This window comes from Ambystoma mexicanum, chromosome 7p (assembly GCF_040938575.1).
Source record: "Ambystoma mexicanum isolate Mex_15411 chromosome 7p, UKY_AmexF1_1, whole genome shotgun sequence".
NCBI lineage: Eukaryota > Metazoa > Chordata > Amphibia > Caudata > Ambystomatidae > Ambystoma > Ambystoma mexicanum.
This window is the reverse complement of record NC_090939.1, coordinates 36,725,200-36,739,373: the sequence shown is the minus strand read 5'-3', so window position 1 is coordinate 36,739,373 and position 14,174 is coordinate 36,725,200. Positions and strand designations below refer to the sequence as shown.

The following is a 14,174-nucleotide window of genomic DNA, read 5'->3' as shown; positions in this document are numbered from 1 at the left end:
TGACTGATGGGAACCAACAGACAAGCTCTGTACAAAAGGGTCTACAAACAGTACAAGAGAAGATACTACAGACAAATCCAGTAAATGAGGTGATAGCAAACTAGCAGAAGGAAATGAAAGGAAAGTCGTGTAACAGGATAGGATAGCAGAGGACAGTAAGGAACAAGGTTGAGAGCTCAGAGGAGCAGGAAAGCAATGAGTAAGCCCACAGGGGTAGGACTGTAAGGTAGAACGCCCAGAGGAAAAGGGCTTAGGGCAGCAGAGTAAAGCAGACTGCACGGCAAGGATCCCGTAAGGGCCGGGCAGTAAGGAGTGAACCCTGAGGGACAGGGCCGATGAACGTAGAAGGTAGCAGACGACTGTAGAGAGCTGCTAGGCCGAGAACCCAGCGGAAAAGGTAGGTAGTAGGCAGCGAAGCGGGATAAGCTGCAAAGTAGGAAGGCCCAGAGGACAAGGGCTGAAGGCAGCCGGAGTGAGGCAGGCTGCAGGGCAGGGAGCCCAGAGGACAAGGGCTGAGGCAGGAAAGCAGCAGAGCGTGATCAGCTGCAATGTAGAGGGTACGCAGGGCAAGGGCGGAGGCTGGAAGGCAGCAGAGCGTGATCGGCTGCAATGTGGAGAGCCCGACAGGGCAAGGGCGGAGGCTGGAAGGCAGCAGAGCGTGATCGGCTGCAATGTGGAGAGCCCAGCAGGGCAAGGGCGAAGGCTGGAAGGCAGCAGAGCGTGATCGGCTGCAATGTGGAGAGCCCGGCAGGGCAAGGGCGAAGGCTGGAAGGCAGCAGAGCGTGATCGGCTGCAATGTGGAGAGCCCGGCAGGGCAAGGGCGGAGGCTGGAAGGCAGCAGAGCGTGATCGGCTGCAATGTGGAGAGCCCGGCAGGGCAAGGGCGGAGGCTGGAAGGCAGCAGAGCGTGATCGGCTGCAATGTGGAGAGCCCGGCAGGGCAAGGGCGGAGACTGGAAGGCAGCAGAGCGTGATCAGCTGCAGTGTGGAGAGCCCAGAGGAGCAGGGCTGTGAGGCAGGGAGCCTGGAAGGCTATGGCTGGAGGCAGCAGGGTGGAGCAAGCAACAAGGCAGGGTCCAAGCAGGAGTGAAGGTAAGCAGCATACAAGATCCGTAGGAAGATGCAAAGGTGGAGGAAGGACTCTCAGATGCAAGAGGCTGAGCCACGGCAGGCAGCAGCCTTTATACTGCCTAGCCCAGCACAGAGGCAGGCTAATTGGTTGCACCTGGCTAAACACACCTGCAGGCAATCGGCCACCTCCCTTTCTGTTCCTGGACTGGTGGAAGCAGGGCAAGTCTCTAGGGCTTCTGGGTGGTGTAGTTCCATTGATAACCAATAGGAACAGCCAGGAATCAATGCTTGTAGCCAGGTGCATTATGGTATGCGTAGTTTGTTGGAAATAATAATTAAGCAGCAAAGTCTCGCAAATGGGAAATAAAGTTTCCAAAGTAAATATAGATAGATCCAAGAGTCTGTTGTAAATAAATGATAAACATATAGTCAAAATTGAGCGTAAATGGATGCGCCCACGGCGCAGGCATGACAGAGTGAGACAGGCACCCAAGGCCGGGCGGTGCGGGGAGCAGCAACCCCCCATCCGGCCTGGAGCTTTAGCAGGGCCCCTTTAGAGCTTTTCCCTGCGGGGAGTGATGGGAAGCCCAACAAGGCTCCCCGCGACCACCACTAGGCTCAGGGGCTTTCGAAACCAGGCATGAGAAAGCTGTCCAAGGCCGGGGGAAGCAACCCCGACCATCTCCCTGGAGCTCTGGCCAGGTCCCCCTCAGAGCTTCTCCCACCACATCAGATCCTTTCCCTCCAAGACTAACCCACAAACACTGTGGAACTCAGGGCCGGCCACTGCAAGCACATTTACCCCCATGCGGAGGAAAGGGGCCCGCTCAGGGCACCCCTTGACAAACGCACCTCGTCTTGGACCTGACCAAGCGTGGTTGATACTTGCCCAAGGCTCGGGAGCAACCCACAATCGCCATTGAACCAGGGCCGCCCTGGAGGCCGCATGGTGGCATTTCCACGCCGACTATTAAGCCACGCAGTGGGGGTTTATGGAACCCAACCGGAGACAAATGCAGGAGCCAGCCGCAACTCGGGCCATCTGGTATGCTGGCCACAGCTCTGGGCATCTGGTCCGCCAGCCACAATTCCGGCCATCTGGGCCTACCCCCCCACCATCCAGGGGCACGGGCTTAAGGTACCACCCCCGGCGCTCTGGGTGGCTTGCAGCATCTCTTCCCCTGCTCTGTCCGAGAGCTTAAGGCACCACCTCGAAGGCCTGGGACTAAGGCCATCTGGCCTGCCAGGCTGACTGGGAAAGGTGAGAAGAGCACTCCCAGCCAAGCCCGCACCCCCCTGCGGGTGTGCAACTAGGGTGGGTGGGATTTTCCTCTGCGTCCCGTGAGCCTCAGAAGGAAGGATGGAGAACCTTGGCAGCGCCTTACAACAAAAGCTTGGCTCAGAGGATGACTTTCAATAGATCGCAGCGAGGTAGCTGCTCTGCTACTTACGAAACCCTGAACCAGAATCAGGTCGTCTACGAATGATTTAGCACCAGGTTCCCCACAAACATGCGGTGCACTATGGGCGAGAAAGGTGGTCCCCTTCGGTGCACACAAGTCCTGAGGCGAGCGGCTCTACAAAACGGCCCCAAAGCCGGCTATCCTAGGACAACCGATGCTCAACAGTGCTGTGGTATCACGTTCTAGGGGGGGGGGGGGGAGTTTAACTTAATCCCACATATGGTAGCTTCGCCCCATTGGCTCCCCAGCCAAGCATGCACACCAAACGTCTGAACCAGCGGTTCATCTCGCACTGAGCAGGATTACAATTGCAACACCACATCAGTAGGGTAAAACTAACCGGTCTCACGACGATTTAAACCCACCTCACATTCCCTATTAGCGGGTGAACAATCAAACGCTTGGTGAATTCTGTTACACAATGATAGGAAGAGTCGACATTGAAGGATCAAAAAGCGACGTTGCTATCAACGCTTGGCCGCCACAAGCCAGTTATCCCCGTGGTAACTTGACACCTCCTTCTTGAAACCCAAAAAGTCAGCAGGATCGTGAGACCCCCCACTTTCACGGCCTGTATTTATATTAAAAATAGAGATCAGGCTAGCTTTTGCTCTTCTGTCCGCATGAGGTTTCTGTCCTTCCTGAGCTCGGCTTAGGACACTTGCGTTATCGTTTGACAGGTGTACCACCCCAGTCAAAACTCCCCACATGCCACTGTACCCAGAGAGGGTCATGCCCGGCAGGTGCCGGGCGCTTGGAGCCAGAAGCGAGAGCCCATGGGGCTCGACCTCGCCTCACCAGGTAAGTTGAAAAACGATAAAAGTAGTGGTATTTCACTGGCGGCCCGAGGGCCTCCCAGTTATCCTACACCTTTCATGTCTCTTCACGGTGCCAGACTAGAGTCAAACTCAACCAGGTCTTTCCCCGCCGGTTCTGCCAAACCTGTTCCCTTGGCTGTGGTTTCGCTAGATAGTAGGGAGGGACAGTGGGAATCTCAGTCATCCATTCATGCACATCACTAATTAGATGACGAGGCATTTGGCTGCCTTAAGAGTCATAGTTACCCCAGCCATTTACCCACGCGTCATTGAATTTCTTCACTTTGACATTCAGAGCACTGGGCAGAAATCACATTGCATAAATACCCACCGCTGGCCTTCGCAATGCTTTGTTTTAATTTAACAGTCAGATTCCCCTGGTCCGCACAAGTTATAAGTCAGCTGCTGGGTGTCGGCCGAGGCAGAATGCCGGCCCGAACCCCAGGAGGGGGAAACGAGAGAGGCAACCACTGCAGCTGTGGTGATCCACAGAAAGGGCCCGGCTCGCATCCGATTCAGCGCCGCCCCTGGGGGGTAGGGGTGGAGGACGCCTCATCCAGCCATAGCGCGTGCCCCGCGCCCCACTGTGCGCCCCAGCCTGACCCACCCAGCCAACTGAGCCAATCCTTATCCTGAAGTTACGGATCTGACTTGCCGACTTCCCTTACCTACATTGTTCCAACATGCCAGAGGCTGTTCGCCTTGGAGGCCTGCTGCAGATATGGGTAGGGCACGGCGCGAGATTTACACCATCTCCCCCGGATTTTCAAGGACCAGCGAGAGCTCACTGGATGCGCCAGAACCGCAACACTTTCCAAGGCTCCGGCCCCTTTCTCGGGGCAAACCCATTCCAGGGTGCCCTCCCCATCACAAAGAAAAGAAAACTCACCCCATGGCTCCCGCCGGCTTCTCTGGGATTATTTGCGTTACCAGACTGGACACACCACAAGGGCGCCCGTCTCCGCCACTCCGGGGGATCTGAACCAGACTCCCTTTCGACCGCCCGAGGGCAACGGAGGCCATCTCCAGTCCCTTCCGAACAGCGCTCGCCCAGCTCTTAGGACCGACTGACCTATGTTCAACTGCTGTTCACATGGAACCCTTCTCCAATTCAGCATTCAAATTTCTCGTTTAAATATTTGCTTCTACCACCAAGATCTGTACCCTTGCCCCAGGCTTCTGTGCACACCGCAGCGGCCCTCCTACTCGTCGCAACTTAGCCCCCGTGGCTCTCAGCGCTGGCCGGGTATGGGCCAGACACTCCAGCGCCATACATTTTCAGGGCTAGTGGATTCAGCAGGTGAGATGTTACACAATCCTTAGCAGATTCCGACTTCCAAGGCTACCATTCTGCTGTCTATATCAACCAACACCGTTTCTGGGGTCTGATGAGCGTCGGCATCAGACACCTTAACCCAGCATTCGGTTCATCCCGCAGCGCCAGTTCTGTTTACCAAAAGTTGTCCACTGGGCACTTGCATTCAATGCCCATCTCCACGCCAGCGATCCGGGCTTCTTACCCAGTTAATGTTTGAGAATGGTTTGAGATCATTTGGGCCCCAAGACCTCTGATCATTCGCTTTGCTAGATAAAACTGGGGTTTCCGTGCGCCAGCTATCCAGAGGAAAACTTCAGAGAGAACCAGCTACTGGATGGTTCGATTAGTGTTTTGCCCCTATACCCAGGTCGGATGACCGATTTACACATCATGACCGCTACGGACCTCCACCAGGCTGAGTTCACCATCTTTCAGGTCCTATCACACATGCTCATGCGCCATCTCCCTGACAGAGCGGGCGAGACGGGTCGGTGGAACGCCCACCACAATGGGATCCCACCGCAATCGGCGGCACCAGCCCTCACCATCATTATATCACAGGGTTTCATTCAGCCCACTGACTAGCACACATGTTATACTCTTTGGTCCGTGTTTCAAGACAGGGCGTGGGTTAACCAACATCACCTCAGACCCCCGGCACCCTTTGTGGGCCTCCCCACCCGGCGGCACGACATGGTCGGGGCGCACTGAGGGCAGTCCACCACAGTCGCATTGGGAGCCCCGTCGCCACCATGGCGAACCCTAAGAGAGGCCAGGACGGTTGCCGGAGAAGGGCATGGTGGCGGTCAATCTCCCTCAGCCCAGAGGACACAGCAAAACTGCTGTCAGGGGGCTGTAACACTCTCTGCTGGAGCAGAGAGCCACCTTCCCCCTGGGGCCTTCACAGCCGGTCGTGGTGCACCGCCAGAGAGGAAATGCGCCCTGCTGGGACTGGGTGTGCCCGTGCCGCAGTCCTGCAAGGGTCTCCACCGTTCCAGGCAACCAACCTGCCTGCAGTGTTGAATCCTGCGTGCGGACTGCACAGAACCCACCAGTTTATCGCTCACGGTTTCACACCCTCTTGAACTCTCTCTCAACTTTCCCTTACAGTACTTGTTGGCCATCAGTTACGCACCCGTACTTGAGTTTACCACACGCTTTGGGCTGCATTCCCAAGCAACCCAACACCCAACAAGACCTGCTCCCGGCATGCAAGAGGCTGGTACCGGCCTAACACTGTCTGCGGGGTGAGACTCAATCAGAAGGACTTGAGCCCCTGAGCGATGCCGGGGAGTCGGTCTTCTGCACACCACATTTCTCACGCCTGCCGCTGAATGGGGATTCGGCGCTCGGCTCTTCCCTCTTCACTGGCCGTTACTGAGGGAATCCTGGTTAGTTTCTTTTCCTCCGCTTAGTAATATGCTTAAATTCAGCACGTCACCACATCTGATCTGAGGCCTTAGTCGTGGGAGAACAAAGCTCGGGGCAGCTAGCCTCGGGCCGTACGGGGGGGGGGTTGCTCCAGCCCTGTGCCTCTGGGGCAGGCTAGTGCACGGTCCAATCTGCGACAGAAGCCCACATGGTCATGAGGTCCGCACCCCATGGCCATCCTGCGCCAGCAGCCATGGGACACCAAAGACAGCCAAACAGCGCGGCCAGGTGCCCCGGGGTAGGGTGAAGGTGAAGCACACTATTTTAAGGCCTGCTGCCGCCACCACCACATCCGGGGCACGCATGGCCACCTGGACCTCCCGAAACCAGCATGAGGCGGGGAAACTGGGGAGGCTGGGACGCACCGGCAATGAGCTTGCGCGCCAGGTCCAGGGATCCTGCTGATTGGGGTCTGACCTTAGGGGGACGAAGAGAAGGGGGTCCCTGCAACACCCCAGCCACGCCCTGGAGGGCGATTGATGTACCAAGCAACCCTCAGACAGGCATAGCCTCCGGAGGAACCCGGGGCCGCATGGTGCGTTAGAAGTGTGGATCAATGTGTCCTGCAATACACCCCAATTCTCGCAGCTAGCTGCGTTCTTCATAGACACACGAGCCGAGTGATACACCGCCAGGAGTCGCAGGCAACTTTTTTTGTTCCAGACGTCGGCCTGGTGCAGGAGAATTCATGGGAGATTAGTGCCGCCTGTGGCGGACAGCCCAGCGCCCTGTCTAGCTCAGCCGAGAGCATTGTGACCAGCAACACAGCACTTCCCAGGGGGATCGAGGCAGGCCACTCTGCCACCTGGTCCGGTCCACTCATCCTCCCCCCGACTCCTTCCACTTCCCTTTTGGGGGAGGGAGGGCTGGGAGACAGACGGCGAGGCGGGCCAGAGACAGCACGGACAAGGTTGTTTGGTGGGTGGGACTGCTAGAGTCTTCAAACCCCAGCCCGGCAACATAGGGCCCAGGTACCTGGGCAAGAGGTAAGGTCACCCGCTGCGCCAGCAGCCCTGGGCATCGCTCGCCCACAGATGTGGGCAGCTGGAACCTTGGCACCCGTCTGTCGAGTAAGCCTGCTGCGCCATGGCTCATGTCTGGCTTGCCGGGCCCCTTTCCGCCTGGGGAGGCCCCCATCCCTCGGCACCCTGCTGCCCCCACTTGGGGCTTCCCTGCTGACCGGGGTGTGCCCACCAATGTCCACCCGCTGGCAGGTCAGAGCGAGAGAGGGGTGCGCACTCCCGAACAGTGCAGAGGCAGGCTCAGTGAGGACAGGGGGCTGCGCGGGGCTCCCTTTCTGGTACGTGCTTGGGGATGTCCCCAACAGGTTAACCTAACCCTGCCAGGCGTCCTGTCCATCTGCTGGGTCGTGGACCCCCCTCTGGTGCAAGGGAATCCCCCCTCTGTGGCACCTGGTTGACCACGCGCACCGGACCACTCTGCGAGAGGTGCCCGGGCTGTGGGTGTGCGCGTCTGGGATGCAACCAAGGTCAGGCCCGCGGCTCTCCCTCCCGCTGCTCCGCTGTTAATAAATCCTTCATGCCCCCACTCACAAGCAGATACCCCAGCCCTACATGTCCCAATTCACACTCAAATGCCCCATTTCTCCTTCCAAACCCACATTCCAGATTCAAACGCCACCTCCCTCCTGACCCACATGTCACCATCCCTCCGCCCAAACCCACAGACACCAACATTCGTCCCTCCATACCCACAAGATGCTCCACCCCTCACAGCCACACCCATATGCTTCACCTCTACCTCCAGACTCACACTCAGATGGCGCCATCCGCCCTCTCTCTATACCCACACCCGATTCCCCCATCCCTTAGACACACACATTCTCCCACCCCTCCAATAAACCAACATCCTTCTCTACAGACATACATACCCCATCCCTCCATTCACACCCAGATTGTCAGGTCCCAGGGTATTGGGGCAAATTTCTGCTGTTAAGGGTGGTGGTTGAGTTAAGTATAATTCAATACTTCATGTTAGAGAGCTGGTGTTCTCCCAATCCTTGATGGTGAACCTCCTGCTCAGTAACTATTGGCTACAGATTTCTACAGGCTATTGTGATGCAATGAAACCTCTGGAGAGGTTATAAACTGCCTTTCATTCAAGATCAGCTAATAAATGGTCACAGTGATTAATAGCTCCTGAGTTACCTGAAGAAACTAGACAACTGAAGACATGTCCCTAAGGACAACAACCTACTGGATCAGCCAGAGATAATCTTAGATAAGTGACAGAGAGAAAAGAAACCTAAGTTGTGTTTTGGAAATGTTTTGAACTTTAAAGAAACTAATGTTAAGCTGAACGTACAGTGTAGATCCATTATCTACATAATGAAGAGCCACAATCTTCTAAAGTAAGGATGAACTGTTTGTATTTTTTCAAGTTGTTTAAAAGTTTGTGTTCTACAGTGGTTGTTGAAAGCGCGCGTGCCACACTTACTGAAGCGTAAGTTAGAACTACAGCAGTAGCGCGCGAGTATCAGGAACAGTAGCGTTTCGTTGCTATCTGGCATCGGAACTTCCCTCGCATTTGAGGAAATTACCTAACAGCGTGCCCTGTGTGCCGTCCCCGTTGAAGGAGCTGCATCGGGTGAATTCTGTAAACAGTGGCGTAGTAGGTAAAGAAACAAAGCGTTGGAACGTGGAAATCAGCGGAGGTAACAGCTGTTCAGGATGCATCAAGTGCACAACGAACGGATAGCAGGAGGCATCTCTTCTCGGCGAGTAAGTTCCAGTGTCACACGAGCGGGAGCAAATTTTCAGGCTGCAAGGTATGCGCGGGCGCAATGAAGTAAAGACTGAATGTGTGAACATAGGAAGTTGTAATCATTGCGCATGCAGTGGCGTAAAAGCAAGAACGGAATAATAGTAAAATTAGCAAAGTTTGAAAGACTCTTTAACCCCCAAGTGCCAAGGACGAGGTCTTGGGATTTCCTCCCTGTTGCACTTAAGGGGTTAATGAAAGAGAAAACGTTAGAAGGCATTGAACGGCGACATACTGAAATCACCAAAAAAAGCCTTGGCACTGGGGGGGGGGGACCCATGGCAGTTAAAGGCAGCTGGAGGCGGAGAGCATAGAAGCTACTAAAGAAACAATCAGTTAGGAACTACACAACGTTATTTTAGTTGCCAGTTAGTAGGAGTCAAGAGTTTTTTGAGCTACAGTTCGAGGAAATGTAAAAATTGAGATAGAAGAAATTGGAAAAGGGAAATTAGAGACTGCATTTGGACTCGAGAAGGAGAGCAGAGGACGTTTCCCTAAGTATAACAGTATTGAGAATACAGTAAAGAGCATTGAAGATAAGAGGGTGCCTCTCAGCGGTTGAGAGGAAGTCACAGTGAGCTTTGCAGCACAGCAGAATAGAGAAAGATTGAAAGTGACAGCGAGACAAGGAATCACAAGCACCCAAAAGGCCCCTAACCTTAAAGCTGAAGAAGTTGGGTAGGAGGGTTCATAGTGGAAAAAAATCAATTCAGTGTAGATGTGAATTTCTGAATGTTAAAATGAGATGTGCTATTTGCAGGTTCACCAGTGTTCCGAGAGTTAAGGAGATCAGAGGAACCCTCTAGACTAATACCATAATGCCCGATCCTCCCTCCAAATAGCAAGATGCCCCCTCCCCCTTGCATCAGATGCCTGTGTGCCAATCCCAAATCACACGCAGATAGCCCCAGCCGACCTCCTCTAAAACCACCCATCCTAATAATCACACCATCATGAAACATTAAATGAGCCCCCTATGATCAGTTAGACACCAGCATCCACGGCCCATGGTCCTTTCCTCAGCCCTCCATACCTTTCATGTTGAATAGCTAAACATGATTTTTAAAGTAAATCTAATTTCCCACTCCCCTGTCGAAATCGGGCGTCTGGCAGGAACGTTCACGGTATCCGGAAGAAAATGCATTGCATTTGCATCCAGCCAAGAGCACACGGGTTGCTGCTGCTCCTGCAACCTGGCAGAGTCCGGTTGCACTGGCACTGGCTCCGCTCACTGAAAGACCCCGGAACCGCTTCACTGCTCCGGAAATGACACGGATAACAGCGGAGGTCACGTGAAGAAGTGTGGGCGGGCCGTTGCTATGGTCCGTTTCTCGAATAGGAACTGGTCGCTACCTTCCTGGTTCCCACCCACGAAATCACAATAGTGACGTCAGACGCCACCTGAATGTAGGGGAAGAAACGTGCCAAAAGTCACGTGAAGAAGAGTGGGCGGGCCCTTGCTGACTATCATTTCCTCCAGCGCGTCTCGGTGAGCAGTGGAGAAGAGCGAGGCGTCTCTGCACGTGGAGGCCCAGGAGCAGGAGAGGAAGGTGTCTCTGCTCGTGGAGTCCCAGGCGCAGGAGAGGAAGGTGTCTCTGCACGTGGAGGCCCAGGCGGAGGAGAGCGAGGCGCCTCTGCACGTGGAGACCCAGGCGGAGGAGAGGAAGGTGTCTCTGCACGTGGAGACCCAGGCAGAGGAGAGGGAGGCGCCTCTGCACGTGGAGACCCAGGCGGAGGAGAGGGAGGCGCCTCTGCACGTGGAGACCCAGGCAGAGGAGAGGGAGGTGCCTCTGCACGTGGAGACCCAGGCGGAGGAGAGCGAGGCGCCTCTGCACGTGGAGACCCAGGCGGAGGAGAGGGAGGCGCCTCTGCACGTGGAGGCCCAGGCGGAGGAGAGCGAGGCGCCTCTGCACGTGGAGACCCAGGCAGAGGAGAGGAAGGTGTCTCTGCACGTGGAGACCCAGGCAGAGGAGAGGGAGGCGCCTCTGCACGTGGAGACCCAGGCGGAGGAGAGGGAGGCGCCTCTGCACGTGGAGACCCAGGCAGAGGAGAGGGAGGCGCCTCTGCACGTGGAGACCCAGGCGGAGGAGAGCGAGGCGCCTCTGCACGTGGAGGACCAGGCGGAGGAGAGCGAGGCGCCTCTGCACGTGGAGACCCAGGCGGAGGAGAGGGAGGCGCCTCTGCACGTGGAGGCCCAGGCGGAGGAGAGCGAGGCGCCTCTGCACGTGGAGACCCAGGCGGAGGAGAGGGAGGCGCCTCTGCACGTGGAGACCCAGGCGGAGGAGAGGGAGGCGCCTCTGCACGTGGAGGCCCAGGCGGAGGAGAGCGAGGCGCCTCTGCACGTGGAGGCCCAGGCGGAGGAGAGCGAGGCGCCTCTGCACGTGGAGGCCCAGGCGGAGGAGAGCGAGGCGCCTCTGCACGTGGAGACCCAGGCGGAGGAGAGGGAGGCGCCTCTGCACGTGGAGACCCAGGCAGAGGAGAGGGAGGCGCCTCTGCACGTGGAGGCCCAGGCGGAGGAGAGGGAGGCGCCTCTGCACGCGGAGGCCCAGGCGGAGGAGAGGGAGGCGCCTCTGCACGTGGAGGCCCAGGCAGAGGAGAGGGAGGCGCCTCTGCAGGTGGAGACCCAGGCGCAGGAGAGGAAGGCGTCTCTGCACATGGAGGCCCTGGCAGAGGAGAGAGAGGCCCCTCTGCACATGGAGGCCCAGGCGGAGGAGAGCGGGGCGCCTCTGTCCATGGAGGTCCAGGCGGCCGCGGAGGAGAGCGCAGCGCCTCCTCGCACGCACAGCTTCCTCTTCGGCTGCATGCTGAGTGCCACCAAGAGAAAGGTCTCCTTCCCCGGGGGCGGCGATGACATGATGGAGCAGCTCACCCTGCGCACGGTCAGCCTGGGCCCCGGTGCCCCGGACGTGCTGCACGTGTTGGAGGTTGAGGGCGAGACCCGGCAGGGCACAATACGAGTGCCTGTGGCTGCCCTCCATCCCTCCCTTCTCACCTCCGTGTACCTGGGGGGCCTCGAGCTGACCCCGCCGGTCACTTTCTGGCTCACGGCGGGCACCGGGTCCCTGTACATCAGCGGCCAGCACCTGGTGGCCTTGACGGAGAGCGATGCTGCGGCCGCCAAGGCGGCGGCAAAGAGGGAAGCAGCCTCCAAGGCGGCGGCGAAGAGGGAGGCTGTGAAGATTGAGGCTGCAAGACGTACCGGCAAGGCATTGGGGGAGAAGGAAGCTGCCGCCCTGGCATCTGCGGAGAGGTTGGCAGCCGCCGGCAGGGCATCTGCAGAGAGGTTGGCAGCCGCCGGCAGGGCATCTGCAGAGAGGTTGGCAGCCGCCGGCAGGGCATCTGCAGAGAGGTTGGCAGCAGCCAAGGCATCTGCAGAGAGGTTGGCAGCCGCCGGCAAGGCATCTGCAGAGAGGTTGGCAGCCGCCGGCAAGGCATCTGCAGAGAGGTTGGCAGCCGCCGGCAAGGCATCTGCAGAGAGGTTGGCAGCAGCCAAGGCATCTGCAGAGAGGTTGGCAGCCGCCGGCAAGGCATCTGCAGAGAGGTTGGCAGCAGTCAAGGCATCGATGGAGAGGGAAGCTGAGCAGACCCAAGGGAGGCTCATGGTGAAGCCTGAGAGGGTGGCGTTGCCCCTCAGCCAGAGTAACGATGGTGCAGGGTCACCATCTAAGGAAGAGAAACCATCAGAGACCCTGACCGTAGAGCAAATGAAAGAGAAACTGGACTCCCTCTCAAAGCGAGGCATCATCCCTGAAACGGTCGACAAGTTTCGCACGTTCGTTCGCTACGCTTTTCTCACAGAGGAACCTCTGATTGTGCAGCAGTTGTGGCAGTTTGCGCAGAGAGATCCGCCACCAACCGGGGAAAAGCCCCCCCAACCCCTGACCATAGAGCAAATGAAGGAGAGATTGGTCTCCCTCTCGGAGGAGGGGGCCATGCCCACAACGTTTAGAAAGTTTCGCAAGCTCGTTTTCTACACTTTAGGTATGGGCAACCCTCGGATTGTGCAGGATTTGTGGGAGTTTGTGCAGAGAGAAAAACGGAACGGGCTGCATCCCCCCATGACTGTAGAACAAATGAAAGAGACCCTTGTCTCCCTCTCAAAGCAGGGCAGCGGGATCCCCGAAACTATCGAGCAGTTTCGCACGTTCTCTTACTACACTTTTCACACTGACGAACCTCTGATTGTGCAGCAGATGTGGGAGTTTGTGTTGTCAGAAAAACTAAATCTGCCCCCAGGCCCCTTGACCTTAGAACAAATGAAGGAGATACTGGTCTCCCTCTCAAAGCGCGACGGCATCCCCACAACGTTGAAAAAGTTTCGGAAGTTCGCTCGCAACATTTTACGCACGGACGAACCTCTGATTGTGCAGCAGTTGTGGCAGTTTGTGTTGTCAGAAAAGCAAAATTCTCCAGCTGCCCCCTTGACCGTAGAACAGATGAAAGAGAAACTGGTCTCCTTCTCAAAGCGGGGCGGCCTCCCCAGAAAGTTAAGTAGGTTTCGGACGTTCGTTCACTTCATTTTAGGCACAAAGGAACCTCTGCTTGTGCAGCAGTTGTGGGAGTTTGTGTTGTCGAAAAAGCTAAACAACCCGCCAGCAACCACCGAAAGGAACCCCCCTCCTCCCTGAACCTAGAACAAATGAGAGAGAAACTGGGTCTCCCTCTCGTTAAAGTGCGGCATCCTCGAAACTGACAGCTCGCTTCACTTTAGGCACAGACCATCCTCTCATTGTGGAGCATTTGTGGGAGTTTGCGAGAGAAAAATTAAGAGGCGGCTATTAGTTTCTGGGCAGATGACTGAGAACGTGGTGGCCATTGTCGCGCAAGTTTCTCCATAACGAGACAAGCTTATTCAGTGTTAATTTCATAGCCATGTTTTACTATTGGTGTTAGAATGATATACTTAGGAACTCATTTCCCAATATTACATTAACACCTGCTCCTGAACAAAAACAGCCTATCTGGTCTATTTTGTGGTGATACATTTTGGATTTGTGTTGCATAGTGCAATATACTGTTATGATGCATTAAAGCAGGTACAAATCCCTAACTTAAACACACGTTTTGTTTATCTTGTACATACCATTAAGGCGTGTGCAGACATTTATTTTCTCGATTTATTTGGATGCGTTTCAGTTCATTTGAGGTTCACGCCTATTGGTGGGATGTGGTGGGGCTTTTCTGTTTTAAAAGCAGGATTTTTGCATGCAAATACATAATATGGCATTTATTCTGAGCACTTTCACGACTTGGGACCATAAATACTCCTTGGAACATGAGAGTATGGGTAAACG

The 14,174-nt window shown here is 56.1% G+C and overlaps 1 protein-coding gene, 1 non-coding gene and 1 pseudogene across 2 annotated transcripts; 1 reads left to right on the top strand and 2 right to left on the bottom strand.

The window, feature by feature from the left end:
• Positions 1-2,455: 2,455 nt before the first annotated feature.
• On the bottom strand, positions 2,456-6,128 carry LOC138526697 (28S ribosomal RNA; annotated as a pseudogene).
• A 460-nt stretch (positions 6,129-6,588) lies between these two features.
• On the bottom strand, positions 6,589-6,739 carry LOC138526692 (5.8S ribosomal RNA). Its single transcript, XR_011283716.1, has one exon. It is a non-coding gene; the product is annotated as a 5.8S ribosomal RNA (ribosomal RNA).
• A 3,552-nt stretch (positions 6,740-10,291) lies between these two features.
• LOC138525653 (uncharacterized) lies at positions 10,292-13,936 on the top strand. The gene has a single exon (XM_069635712.1). The coding sequence runs from the start codon at positions 11,535-11,537 to the stop codon at positions 13,506-13,508; it is 1,974 nt and encodes a 657-aa protein (XP_069491813.1). The 5' UTR covers positions 10,292-11,534; the 3' UTR covers positions 13,509-13,936.
• Positions 13,937-14,174: the final 238 nt, after the last annotated feature.

Coding starts and splice junctions, on each gene's coding strand:
- LOC138525653 (XM_069635712.1), top strand. CDS start 11,535: ATGGAGGCCCTGGCAGAGGAGAGAGAGGCCCCTCTGCACATGGAGGCC.